At 40.8% G+C, this 14,772-nt stretch overlaps 1 protein-coding gene across 3 annotated transcripts in view; it reads right to left on the reverse strand.

Moving 5' to 3' along the window:
* CTTNBP2 (cortactin binding protein 2) overlaps positions 1–14,772 on the reverse strand; it is a 154,053-nt gene that overhangs the window by 49,126 nt on the left and 90,155 nt on the right. For all 3 annotated transcript variants that reach the window (XM_068549358.1, XM_068549360.1, XM_068549359.1), the window contains 3 exons: positions 14,387–14,537; positions 11,085–11,336; positions 1,221–1,338 (listed from right to left, as the gene is read on the reverse strand). In XM_068549358.1, coding sequence (XP_068405459.1) covers positions 1,221–1,338; positions 11,085–11,336; positions 14,387–14,537 — 521 coding nt within the window. The remainder of the gene's footprint in view (positions 1–1,220; positions 1,339–11,084; positions 11,337–14,386; positions 14,538–14,772) is intronic.

A 14,772-nucleotide genomic window follows, 5' to 3' on the forward strand; every position in this document is an offset into this window, starting at 1 on the left:
AAAAATAAAAATAAAAAATAAAATAAAATAAAATGATAGCTAACAAATGTCTTTTTTTTTTTTTTTTACAGGGTAGGAATACTTACAATGTTCCTGAATTTAAAAATGACAAAAATTCTTTAAAAAAAAATGTACACCAGGTCCCGTCACTGGTAAGCTCAAACACTGAAATGCTTACCTTAAGTCCCAACAATGGCCTACAAATTCCAGTAAGATCAGGCTCAATCCCCATCCCCTCCTGCAACTTCTCTGACCTGTTTTCCTACTTTTCTCCCCTCACTCATTATAACCCAGTCACTCTGCCCTGCTTGCAGTTCCTCAGACACAACAGATATGCTGCTACCTGTTAGGGCCTCTGTCCACTTGATGCTCTGCCTGGAAAGTTCTTACCTGAGAGATCTACAGAGCTGCCCCTTCCTCCCCTCCAAGTGTTTGCTCAGATGTCTTATCAGTGAGGCTACCCTGTCTATCGTTTTAAAAACTGAAACCCACCCTCTCACTCCCCATCCCTCTTAGTCTTTTCCATAGCACGTATTACCATCTCACATACCATACAATGAATTATTGATTACGTTTATTGTTCATTTTCTGACTCAATGTTAGAATGTTAGCTCAAATCCAACTACTGATACAGCTGGCTGACTGGATGGACTGAGTGATAATCCTGATATAAGAGGTCACAATATTTCATCTGATCTAGCACTCCATATTCATAAACCCACAAGTGAACTTTTCATACATGTTGAGAAGTATATACTCTTAAAGATGGAAGGGACCCAAAAGATCATCAATTATCTTCCTAGACAGGTAGGCAACCAGACATTGAGAGATAAACTGACCTGCCTGCCTACATTCATATGATCAGCTAATAGCACACTAGACGGCCATGATTTCTCATAGCTTCCTAGTCTCATGTCTAGAAAGACAATCTAAGTCATAAGAAAAGAGCAGTAATTATTTAAAAGCTGTCCAAGGTCAGTCAAATACAAGGAAGACCTAGCATTATTTCAATAACAACTAATTCTGTAAAAAGCCATTCTACGTGGAAAAATATAATTACCCCATTTATAACCAATTAGGTGTTTTTGTAGCAGCTAGGGTTCAAAGAAGGTTAAGAAGAGAGTGAGAAAACTGTAGTTGCATTAATATCTTTCCCACAGTCCCAGAGGCCCCAGCAGTGTGGATGCAGGATGAGCAATGCAGCTGCAAAGGGCACTCACTCAGATTCTCCAGCAGGTGCTTGCAGTCATCAGTGGCGACATCGTGTGCAGTCCGATTACACTTATCTCTTTTTTCCGGCTCCAGCCCTCCATGCCTACACAAGACTTGTAGGCAGTTCTGTAAAGACACGAAATCCATTACCTCACGTCCAAGTGAATAAACTCAAGCGAAAACTCCAAGGGAAAATTCAGTTGCCTGTAGCAAGCAAATCAGGAATTCTCAGCCAGAAAGCTTCTTTCTTTCCCAGCAACCCAAATACACAGATTAATCTAAACACTGTCTCCAAATGAAAAGCAAGCAGTGCTTCATTGACATGTGATTCACAGGATCAAAACACTGCTCCACAGAACAGCCTCTTAGGTTTCAAGAGAAAAAAATTAGCTTACTAAGCACGCAGTTTGCAGAGTGAAACTAAGGAAAAAAGACTTCAGCAGACAGTATCCTTTTACTGTAATTTGGAAATATAAAGCAAAAAGACTTCTGCTACAACCAGATGCACCTTGCTATCTTCTAGATCAGGCACTGCTTTCCTGGTCATGCGAGTGCTGGGCTCCAATTGTAACAAGTCTGTCCCAGAGTCCTTGTAAGCAAATATATATTTGAGATCTTACACTGTCTTACTTTTTTTATTTGAGAAATATGTGTGAACACCATGTTGACTGAGGTTTTAGAAAAACATTCTCAACAGATATTGAAGTTACGTGCCCTCTCTTTTTCAGTTTTTTCTTGTGTTGCTCCAGGAAATCTCCATTTAAAAAATATCACTAACCTATGAACTGAAAGGTCGTAGTTTTCAAAAAATTTTCAATTCAAAGTGGTAGACAATTTATATGCAAACATTTTCAAATAAGGAACTGCATGGCAGGATATTACATCAGGATATTTATCAAGGAACTCTGCTATTTCAACTTCTACCACTTCATGATTTGTCTGATTTCCCACCACAGTAAGCACAAAACTGAATAAACCAGAAACCATGAAAAGGAACTAACAACCAAAACAAGCACTGTCCTTCTCTTCGCTCCCCTACACACACACACACACACACACACACACACACACACACACACACACACACACACACACACACACACACACACAGAGGCTCTGGGCTGACTTCCACTTCTGACAACATAGTAAACTACTCAGTCTGAACAGCTTTCTCTAATCGTGCTGTAAAACACTTTTTTTCTGTTTTGTAAAACATATGTTTTTCTTACTGATGTATAATATCCATATAGAAAAGTACACAAATAAGTGTGCAGCTTGAAGAATTATCACAAAGTGAACATACTTGTGTAAGGAGCACTCTGGAAGCCTCCTTAATGTTCCATCTCAATCACCAGCCCCTCCCCTTCTCCCCCCAAAGGTAGCTACTACTATGATTTCTAAGATCAGAGATTGGTTTAGCCTATTTATGAATTTTATATAAATGGAACCATATTACAGATACACTTTTTTTTTTTCTTTTTCTTTTTCTTTTTTTTCAGATACACTTTTATGTTTGGCTCCTTTTCATTCAACGTAATGTCTGTAAAATTCATCCATGTGTTAGGAACAGTTATAATTCAATTCGTTCTCTTTTAAAATTACTGGGTGGTATTCTATCATATGGATATACCACAATTTACCCATCTATTTTCTTATTGGTGGACATTTGGGTTCTACTATGGACATTCTGGTACGTGTCCTTTGGCAGACACATGTACATATTTCTGTTGGGTATATGTACAGAGTTGGTGTTCTGGGTCACGGGGTATGCACATGTTCTGTATTAGTATAGACTGCAAAGAGCTTTCAAAAGTGGCTATACCAATTTCTACTCCCACCAGGAGTATACTTGAGTTCCAGTTGCTTCATATTGGCCCCAAAATATACTTTAAATCATGAGTTCACAAGGAAATACAGGAAATCCCTAAGGGTCAGAAAGAAAAACAGAGAGTAAGCTGAGACCACCAGTTAACTGAAATTTGAACAGGAAGCCAGTGCTGGTTTGAGGACAAAGCCAATGTAGGGAATCTTTTCGGATGCTGGGGGATGGGAAACTAGGTCTTGGTACCTGCACAATGGAGCCGCCGAGCCAGAGGACCTTTGAATCAAGAAAATCTGTCTTCTGCAAAGGGACTGACTTGGACGTTGGCTTCTCACTGCTCCTGCTCAAGTCGGAGGGATCTTCTCTAACAATTGTAATCAAAGTCTAGCTTTCATGGGTCTGGGGTTCAGGTTTAAAAAAATCACTAAGCCAAGAAATGAACTGAAAACTAAGTCAAATACATAAATTTTTTATCCAATTGTTATTACTAATTTGTACAAAATCAGTAAATATATAAGATATTTAATAAAATTAACTCTAATGAAAGATTTAAGTAGAATGCAATCTGAGCACTGAACTTTATGAATTCCCAGATGATAAGAGATAAAAATAATACATTTATTACGCAAGTTAGTACTTGCAGCAAAAGCAGGTAAGAGCCAAAACAGACTGGGGGGTGGGGGAGGTCTAAGCCTGCCAATATAAATGATTTTATCCATGAATTTTGGTAAATCATTTAACCTTTTCCTGCTCAGTTTCCATATCTGTGTCTCAAATATCTGTATTTCATAGGGCTGTTACATGACTTAAATGAAAAGATGGGTAAAAAGCTTTTACATTCTTGGCACGTAAAACGTTCTCAATATTTATTAGCTGCTGTTTTTGTTATAATCAACATAATCATCACCAGTTAGAAAACAGCCCAAATATTCAGGTAAGTGGTGAGGAATTACAGCACATCAGCAAACATCATAATTCTAGGTGATGGTACTTCAAATTACAAACAGAAATGATAAAAGATGCAACCAAAATCTGCAAGATTCTTTTAAGTCTCACCTATAAAGTGGGTTGTATATAATTTTTATTACACTCAGGTAGGTCAGTAGGCAATAACATAAGCAGTAGCTTTCTCTACAAGGAAGCAAGAAATGTTGGAAAGATAGCAGGATAACGCGTATCCAAACAGGGTCACAGCTGTGAGTTCCACAGCACTATGCTGGGCTCCATGGGGAACACAAAGAAGATGAAAACTTTACCCGACTGACACTTAACAGCAGCAGCTACAATAACTACTGGAGCACATACTAAGCTCTAGGCACTGTTCCAACACAGCACAAATATTTAGTGCTCACACATCCTCACAACTTTATGAAAGAGATACTAAGCACCTCTGTGCCAGGCGCTGTGTTAGAGCCCAGGGTTGTGACAACAAATACGGTAACAGTTTCTGCTTCTCTGGCAGAAATGCAAAGTATAGTCAAGAGCCACGGGGAAAATGTGCCCAGAAAAGGGGGCTGTTGAAGTGAGGAGCAAAGTTTTACTAAGTGGAGGAGGAGGAGGAGGTGGGAAAGGTAGAGAAAAGAATCTAAGCTCTCTCCTTGAAGGGTGGGATTCGAGTGAAGAGAACAAATGCTGTGATGCTAGTTGCTTCTTCTGGAAATGGATTCTCAGGGGACCTAAAGTGGGCAGGCTGTTCCAAGTGATGCAGAGCAAGAGGTCTAGATGAATGAGTCTGAATCAAAATGCTATTAACTATGATACAGATACATGTGCTAGAGCAGAGACTTTATTTTTAAATTTATTATTATTTTTGGTCACGCCGCACAGCTGAGGGATCTAAGTTCCCCGACCAGGGATCAAACCCGGGCCCTCAGCAGTGAAAGCGTGGAGTCCTAACCACTGGACCACCAGGGAATTCCCTAGAGCAGAGACTTCAAAAAGCAGTGGCTTAGGCTTCAGCTTCTGCTTCCACTCACATCCCAATCGCCAGAACTTAGGTAGGTGTCCATGGTCACCTGCTACGGAGGCTGGAGAACGCAGTCTTTATTTTGGGTGGTCATGAGCCCAGCTGAACTCTGAGAGGTCTGTTATTGTAGAGGAGGGTAGAAAAGATGTTGAGGGACAATGAACCACCTCTGCCAGGGGCCTCTGAGAGCTGAGAAGCAAGGTACCAGTGCCAGGGAGACTAAGTTGAAACCCAAGTCCAAAGAGCTAGAGATAAGATCCTAGTCAGGGCAGGGAGCTGAGGGTCTGACACTGGGCAGAGGCAGTGGGAGGGAAAGCAGTCTGCAAATGCACCGGTGGGGTCTGGCACACTTGCTGGGAACAACCTGGGGTGTGGGTGTGCTCACTGTTTTGCAGGGCAGGGGAGATGGAGGCTATCACCATGGGAAATAACAGCATGAGGAAGCAGGGAGACTTAGGGGTGAGATGAAGACAGCTAGAGTCAGCCGTGCAGGGCTGAGTGCTAGGGAGCTTGGATGTCTTTCTGGAGGCATGAGGATTTGTTCGGGTAGGAAGTGCCACGATCAGCTCAGTTCTGAAAACCAACTGGTGCATTTGGAAGACATACAGAAAAAGAGAGTGGCAGAAAGGAGACCAGTTACGAGAGAACGCTCATAAAATAGCCCATTCACTCACTGATTCAACAAACATTTAGTACCTGTGGGCCAGAGACTGCTGAGCACAATATACACAATGATGAAAAGTGATTTTTTGGAGGAGGTGGAAAGGGAGGGAGGCATACAAATAATCACAGTAAAGAACAAGCTCCCTAAGTGAAGTGTGAAGAGGTGCTCTGGGGACCAATGAACTCCTGGAAGCCAAGACTTAAGCTGAGATGTTTCCCAGGCAGGGAGGGGTCAGGACAGTAGAGGCCATTTGAGGTAATGAGACGAGCAGATGCAAAGGCAGGGAGAGAAGAGACAGCACAGGATGTCTGCACAGCAGCCAGCGGTGCAGGGTTAGAGCAGAGAGTGCATGAGGAAAGGAGACAAGCGTGCTTGTGGAGAGAGGCTGAGGCCAGATCTGGACGGGACTTGTCTGTCATGTAAAGATCTGGCACTTATCCTTGAAGCGACAGAAAGGTCACTTATCCTTGTAAAGACAAAAGGTAAATTACATGACCAACTTCCTGTTAGGAAGGCCCCTCTCAAGACAGTGTAAAGGAGCTGGAGAGACTGGAGATGAGGAGATCACAGCAGGGCCTACACAAGTCCAGACAGCCCGTGATGAGGGCTCCCCAAGGGACATTTAAAAAAATAGCCTTCCCTTTGTTTACACATTCATTTATAAGGGAATAAAATCTAGAGTTTTATCAATCATTTGAATTCATTATCTTAGGGAGATGGAGCAATAAACAGAAATGTCAGGTGATGTTAGTGGATTAAGAGAGGAGGAACAAGAGATGCAGCCTAAACACGGGAGCCCAGGCATGCACCCTCATGGAGCTGTTCGGTGGAAGTAAACATGAATATGGTCATCAATAGGGTTACCATATAATTGGCTAAACTGGGACACTTTTAAGAGTAAAAAGGGGCACTGTTAATGGTTACATTGGGATGACGGGCATAAACAAGGACTGTACTGGGCCAACTGGGTTGTCAAGGAGATGCCATGTAAAACCGTGGGCGTCCTGGATAAGACCTTCCTGAATGGACTCAGGACATGGTTAGGTGGGCTAGAGAGAAGATTTTGGAATCTCTATAGATTATATTCTGGAGACCAAAAAGATCATTCAAGGGGGAAAGTAGAGAGCGAGAGGAGAAAAAGGGTCAAAACCAGACCCATGAAAGGTGTTAGTGGAAAACACCAGAAAGTGTATGTCTTGGGTGAGGAGGGGTGGAGCAAGGCTCTGGTTGGCCAAGTTTATGTGAGAATCCTTTAGGGTTCTGTGAGTCATTGCTGTTCAAATTAAGCAAGGATGCAATACTCTGCACTGAACATTCTGGAATGAGAGTTTTAAAAAATAGCCTTCCCTTTATCTACACACACTCTGACTTTTTTGAAAATAATTTTATAAAAATTAAGGGGAAAAGATTATCACAGAGAATCAAAAGCACAGATTTCTATTTATCATCTAGTCCCAAAGACTTGGTCCAACCTCACAGGTTATCCTGTCTGTGTCTTCTCCTAGCCAGCTACCCAACTCTGTGACAAGGAAGAAACTTAGGGACTCCCATCATTTTTTTTCTCTTTGCAGCCATAACCTAGGGAGAGGAAATCTAAATCTTGGGGCTCCATGTGGGCCTCTGTGCTTAAGACACGTACCGCATCCAGACTATCCAGTCAGGTGGATGCTGGAGTGTGGGAGGGAATGCCTGACACTCGCCTGGCTAAGAGCTAAAAATGCATCCGTCAGTCCACGGTCCCTACACACTGTGAGGATGGCGTAAAGATGGCAACAAGAAGGCCACTGCCTGACCAGAAGACTGTGGGCCTGCCTAGAGATGACCTCTAGGATGGTGGAAATAAATGGCTGGAAGACAGGTAAAAAGCCAGGTGTGAGATCTGGGTTTGGGAAGAGGTACTGTAGAAGCCACAGTTAAAGTTGAAAGACTGGAAAAACTCTTAAAAATAGGACTAGGCAGCTAGGAAGGAGCATGGGAGTTGCTGAGGGTTAAAAAACAAAAGAGAAAAACCAGAAAAACAAGGAGAAAGCCTGGTCAACAAATTCAGAAGGGAAGCGAGGAAGGAGCAGTGTTCTAGAAGCTGAGGAGGAGTCTGCATTAGAGTCAACATGTTAAACAACCCAGAAAGGCTGAGTAAGAGCATGAGTGACAGGAAGCCACTGGCTTGGGCAATACGTAAGCTAGAATTATCATCTACTCAAAACACATAATCCCCCAAATAAAGAATCTGTTTGTACGAGAGCTTCAACAACTAGCGGCTCAAATCCAGACACTCTCCCTAATCTATTTCTGCGGCAGGAACTTGACATGTCAGAGTTCTCATGACAGAACACAGAGTTTCACTAAGAAACTCTTCTGTCCACTCACCCTAAGTGATGAAAACAAGTTTATCCTCAGTGACGAGTTCAGCTTCGGAGCAGTCACAGACCAGCTTTAGAGAGAGCTACCCTTGTTACCAAACGCTAAATGGTGATTTGCATAAATTGCTTAAACATTGGGAAAAAGACCAAGAACTAAGTGGAAAAAGGACTGATTTGGGAATCTGGTCTTCTATGAATTGACCTTGGGGAGTTAGTTACACTATTTCCCAAAACGTAATTTTTTCATCTGCAAGGCAAGGCAGCTGGACTAGATGAGCTACGTGTCTTCAAGCTCTGAAATCCTACTTTTTTTTTACATTGAAAAACGCGTGGAAACTGAAGTCATCTTCTTGGGTAACAATGGTACTACTACCTTATGTGGATTGGACACATATATGCTACTGCAAAGAGAAAAAAAATACATCTTTTAAGCTCTACTTGTGGTCAGTGTAGAACCTCTTCACCCACACAATGATTAACTCAGAATTGCAATTTATTTTTTCAGAAAACTGGTCTTAGCAACTTAGCTGTGAATGGATTATCTCTATGGAGTCAGCCAGGATGTAAACACTGTATCAGGCAAAGGATGAAAAATATTTTCCAATACCCACGACTGACTAGGAAGGCAGGCCGCACAAGTAATGAAACCAGGCATTCTGGGCTTCATTTCCAACTTCTATCTATTAATCCCTCCAGGGTTTAAATATCCTAACCATAAAATGAAGAGGTTAGCCTGGAAGATGACATATCTACTCCAGGGCAAAAAAAAAAAATCTATTATTTTATTATTTTTCTTTGCAGTGTGTGGATGTTGTCAGTCACGCTCACTTTCTAAAATCTCTCTCTTCTTGTTCAAAATTTATCTTAAGCTTCTTAACATAAGAGAATACAGAGGGAGTCATATTACATGTGAGAAAGAAATCCTATTTCCCTTTACTCAATGATGACAGAGCATCTACGTTGCCAGGGGCCTGGGAAGCCATGAAGACGCCATCCTCGGCTATGAAAACACCAGGACTTACGAGGAGTTCATAACGAAGGAGCTGAGTGGCAACACAAGCCCCCCACCCTGCAGGGTAACTCGCCCTGGAGCGTGGGCTACTCTCTCTGCCTAGCATCAGAGGCTCAGTGGCTGAACATTCTAGATCAGTGATGCTCAGGTTTTGTTTTTTGTTTTGCCTTTTTTTTTTGGCCTTCAGGTTGAGTGCATGAACAACCTACCACTGTCAGTAACCTCTTGCATTATCCTCAGATTTGCCTGAAGGGGGAGGTAAGTTGAGAACTACCCCTTCCATGCACCTTTCCTCCATCAAATGAGATTCACTGTCTTAGATTAACTATGCACTTTCAAATTTAAGCTTTCATATTTTCCATCTTTGTCTTCCAAACACTTTTATGTCAAATGTCACTGCCTTCCATTCAAACCAATATATATATATCAAGTTCACAGAATTTCTGTAGGTTTTTTTTTTAAGGATAAAATAGGAGTAAACTACTACTAGCAAGCAATACCTCCACGTTGAACTGAATCATGCCTTTTTCTCACTAGTTTTAAAAAAAACCCAAAGTCCAAAATGAACAGCTTCTGCTCTAGATCACAACAACAGGAAGTTACCCAACCGAGAGCTCCAAATGCACATTTCTAGCTATTTCCAGATATCTCCATCTGGTTGAACATATCCCAGAATTAAATTCAGCATGCTTAAATCCACATTCTATCTCCTTGATCACAATGACGCCTCTTCTTTCCTCTTTCTGGGAATGTCACTATGATCCTTCTATTTAGCTCGCTCATTTCCTGTATCCAATCTGTCTTCAGTTCTTGGACATGTGTACTCTGTGATCTCTCTTATTATTTCTACCACTCCCACCATCTTTCACCTAGTCTCTCCCCTGCCACCAATGTTTTCATAATCCCCAGTCTTCTAAATGTTATTGCTAAGTCAATCAATCTAAACTACAGAGCTGATTCTTTTGCTCCTTTGTACAAAACCTTTCAATGGTTTTACTCTGACTAGTAAATAAAGCTCAAACTTCTTAATACATCACTGAAGGCCGGTGCCATACTGTGAAACTTCTCACTGCTCTTCATTAGCTCAATTGGAGCCGTTACCCACCTCCCTACTTCTGGTCTGTTCCTACTGCTCTCTCCATCTGAACTACTCTCCTCTCCAGTGACGGGTGACAAATTTAACCCACCCTGCAAGGCCAAAATCGTTTCCATCTCCTCCAGAATGAGCCCTTCCCTAGCCTAATATTCCGCAACTCTGCTCTCTGAAATACGTGCATTCTCTCTTCCAAAAAATAAAAATTTGCATTTTTGTACTGTTCCAACCACGTGTCTATTACCCTTGTTTTAAATTTTTTGAGCTTCTCTTATCCTACACTTGTCTTGTATCTTGCACCCTTGCCCCTGAACTAGGAGTTAACTAATCGCATAAATGATTCCTGCAAATGTTAGCTTACACAATGCCTTGCACTCAGGGGCTACCTGATAGATTTTCATTGTTAAAACAATATTATTGCTAAAGTGATTTAAATAGAAAAAGAAGCATGAATGGATGGTTTACTATTTCATGTTATTTCCTTAATAATCAGAATCTTTCTCTCTTCTGATGAGTGAAATCTAGAATGCCCTCTTATGTATCATAAGACAGCACAGGTAGGGCTAGTGAGGGAGTTCAGAGTACAGGGCATGTGTACTTGAATCCTGGCCCTCCCTCTAACTCATGGCATGGTCTTGGTACGGAATCAAACAACCCTGTGGACTCAATCAATATCCAACTTTTCCTCTAATCTGACATGAGACAAAATGTCTGGAATTACTCCCACATTTGTTAACAAACTCCAAACTCATTTTTGTGATTAAGTCTCATATACGCTTGACCGTAAATATCTGCTGGACAAAAAAAGTTGGTTCTTATTGGAAGCAGATCATCTCCTGCAATGGTACTGCTCAGTCCCCAATTATTCAGGTGAAACACACTCAGTCAATGGCAGACAACTTCGCCACTCATCAAATTGCAACTGTGTAATGAGGCCAGCTGCTACCAGACACACCTTAAAACCTTTTGAAGCAGCAATATGGGCAGCAGTCCAGCCTTTGCTGTCGGCGTGGTTGATGAGGTCTGCAGGAACAACAGGCTTGGATGTGCCCTCACGACTCTCTTCTCCTCCGTCCAAGTCAAAGACGCCCGACTCGGGCTCCTCATGCAACGAGTTTCCATGAGCTAGGGCCCTATGGTACATAAGAAGCTTGAGGCTGTCCACATTACCAGTGTCCACAGCTGCATGAACTGGTGTCCAGCCATCCTGAAAATAAAACGACCAGGGGGAAAGGGTTGATTACAACATCAATGTTGAGAACTGCGTTATTTAAAGTTCACCTCTAAATGTTCTTGGGCATGGACCACTGAGCTGGGAAAAGCAGGCTTCCGATCCTGAATATCATAGATGAGCTAAGTTCTCAGACCACTGCCAATTAGTGTATTTTCCATTGCTACGACTCATGTTTGCTATTTGGTAAGAATTTCCTCTTAACAGTTGACCATTTGGAGTGAACAGGTACTGCCCAGGATGGTAACTAAGCATTATATATGGTTAAACAAAATCTCAATTTAATATTATGAAAGAGAATGAACTTTAGCATAAAGATTTTAAAAAATGTATATGCAAGTATAAAGTTATCAGTACTGTACTAAATGAATGCTGTTATAAGCCAGTTTAACTTACAGGGAAGAGTCCTAATTCTAGGTATCTTAAAATTTTATGCCACTGATATCAGAAGGAAAGATTCTAGATACCAGGGAAAAGGCAGACATAAAGGAAAAACAAAGTCAAGTAACTTCATGAGATCCCTATCAGCCTCTATGGAGCTCTCTGTGACTGCAGCTGGATATTGATAAATGCAAGCTTAGAAAATATTCCAACTAAAATGCTTGGGCCCATTCTCGAGAACACATTATAATACTTTGAAGCCTCAACTGTCCACTTAGCTGGTTGCTAGAGCAGACTCACAACTCTTTTCTGGGATAGTGGTTCTCCAAGTGTGGTCCCCTGACCAGCAGCATAAGCACCACCTGTGAACTTGTTAGAAATGTAAATTGTTGAGCCTCATCCCAGACCTACTGAATCAGAAACCTCAAGGTTGGGGCTCCGCAATCCGTCTTAACAGCCCTCTGGGCAACTCTGCTGCACTAAAGTTTGACAAACACTATTCTAGGGGAAATCCTGATCCCCTCTGTAGTCTCTCATTGTTATATAAAGATAGGTCTGCCTTCTACTCAGGTATCCACCTTCATTAGATTTTTAAGACTTTCATAAAAGAATTGAGAATTATTTCGGTGATACATATTTTGGCTTCATTTTATTTTCCCTTTGGCTTATTTCTTTCATTTGGTATTTCATACAGCTACACTAAATATTTTTTCAGTGAGTTACAGTACACTTAAAAAAAAAAATAACGGGGTAGAAGACAGGGAGAAAAACAGACAATAAATGGTAACCATCTACATTTAGACTGAGTCATCTGATCATTTGCTAAAGCTCTCATTGAATGATGTGGCTTTTTCTCTGGTTCTGTACTTCCTATCAAGGGAATCGACTTGGGCTAACAGCAGACCATGGCTGGGCAGTCGCCGGAATACCATATAGTCCTCCGCTGTACCCCAGGCAAATAAAGTGTTTCCTGGCTTGTTCTTTGTTGGGCTGTAGGTACCTTTACATGGGTATCAGCCTTAATTAGGCACCAGAGTGTAAGTGCTCTTGACCTTCCTTAATTTATATTACAAATGCCAGGCAGTTATTTCTGAAAAACTTAAAATCTTTCATTCTCCTTTGATTTCTTATCAAAAGTCATGAGAAATAATTATTCCCTTAAGGTCCTTTATCAATTATGCTATTTATCTCTGTACTTTGGAGCCTCTGTACTTCTAACGATTTCATTCAGTTTATCAACAACTAGCTTGAGAGCATGGATTTCTGTGTTCTCTAACATATAGGATGTGACTTTTTATGTTGAACTACTTATTTTTCATTCAGATAATGATGTAAAATTCATTCCTTTTTCATATGCAAGGTAGAATTTTATAATGAATATGTGTAATACCACAGATTTCTTAAATAAAATATATAAAACAACATGAATCTGGACTATTTTCTCAGATTTTCAAAAAATAAATAGAAAGGAAATTAAAGAAAAAAAGCCCTTGCAATAGGACTCAATGGAAAATGTCTATACCTAGCTTATATCTCTGGTTATACCATTAATTGTTTGTTTTCTTTTGAGAAATTGAGAAAATCCAAGATCTAAGAGTGACCTTAAAGTAGGTAATGCACCTTTTTATCCTAGAAAATTTTAAGGGTGTTTCCTACGAAATGGATGCAGAGTATAGTCAATTTTCTATTAACAGAAGAGATCCAAGGTTCAGATAACCTTTGGAGATTAAGATGTCTACACTTGACTTTCATCAGGAATATCCTGGAGGGTGGTGATTATTACACTTTCCACATTCTGGGAAGCTGCAAAAAAAAAAAAAAAAAAATCCTGATCCCAGTGAAGAGTGGGCTCCGTTAAACCCACCACCAGTCCGTAGATGGGCCCCCACTGGAGAAATGCATGCCAGTGTATGAAGGCTGATTTCTTGGTCTTTAAATCTATCATGATAGGTTGATGAAGACCAGTTTGGGAAGCTGAATTGAGAAGTTTGTTTCAAATGCATTTCTGTGTGGCTGAGCCAGAAGTATTATCCAAGGACTCTTCTGTGGATCAGACTCCAAATTTCTTCAGTTTCTAAATCCCTGACTTCACCTGTGCACCCTGTACAGGAGGTATCAGATCTGTGTGGGACGGAGTCAACAGCTACCTCAGCCTGTTGGGCTCCATAGTGGGTTTCCACACACAGTGCTTCAAGTTCTGACTCAAATTAGACAATGACCTTGAACTCTGTGAGGTGTTGCATAATCTTAGCAACAACAAACATCAGTCGTGGGAGGAACAGTGAGCACAAATGACCTTCCTCTAAGTGCTGGCAATGGGCACTGTCTTGCCACAAACTCCCTCCTGTTTACACATACTACAAATGAGCACTACTGTGGATAGTGAAGACGACCTCGATGACAGCTGACCTTTGTCCATTGCTTACAATTCCCAGGCACTACACCAACTACCTTTAAAAAGAAAGGCTAATGAACAAGCTTCTAATAATCAGATGCTCAAACAGATAAGACAATGTCCTTATCCAATATCCTCAAAGCAAAACAAAACAAAGCAACCTGTATTTTAACCGATTTTACTTTTCGAGCTGTAGAGTTTGCAGACATATTGTAAATTATAGGACAAAACCCAACATACAGGTACTCACTCTGGTTTTTACACTTCGGTCAGTTCCAGCTTCCAACAAGAGTTGAATACATTCTTTATTTCCATTTTTACAGGCCAGGTATAGAGGTGTCTGTCCTCCATCAGCAGCATGATTAATATTAGCATCATATGCAATTAATAATTCTACACACCTAAATGGAAGATTATGATTAATTACATACAAACTGGGTTTGACTTCTGAAGTACCACCTGACCAAGATATTAAATAGAGAAAATAATGCTAGAGCAATTCTGCATCTTTATTTACATGAATTATTAAATATAGGTATCAATTATTCCTGGTCTTATTATATAGATACTGCTTTTAACAAGGCTGGAAGATGTATTTTAACTACTCCCATGAAAATTTAAAATAGCAGCTTTGAT

This window comes from Eschrichtius robustus, chromosome 8 (assembly GCF_028021215.1).
Source record: "Eschrichtius robustus isolate mEscRob2 chromosome 8, mEscRob2.pri, whole genome shotgun sequence".
Lineage (NCBI taxonomy): Eukaryota > Metazoa > Chordata > Mammalia > Artiodactyla > Eschrichtiidae > Eschrichtius > Eschrichtius robustus.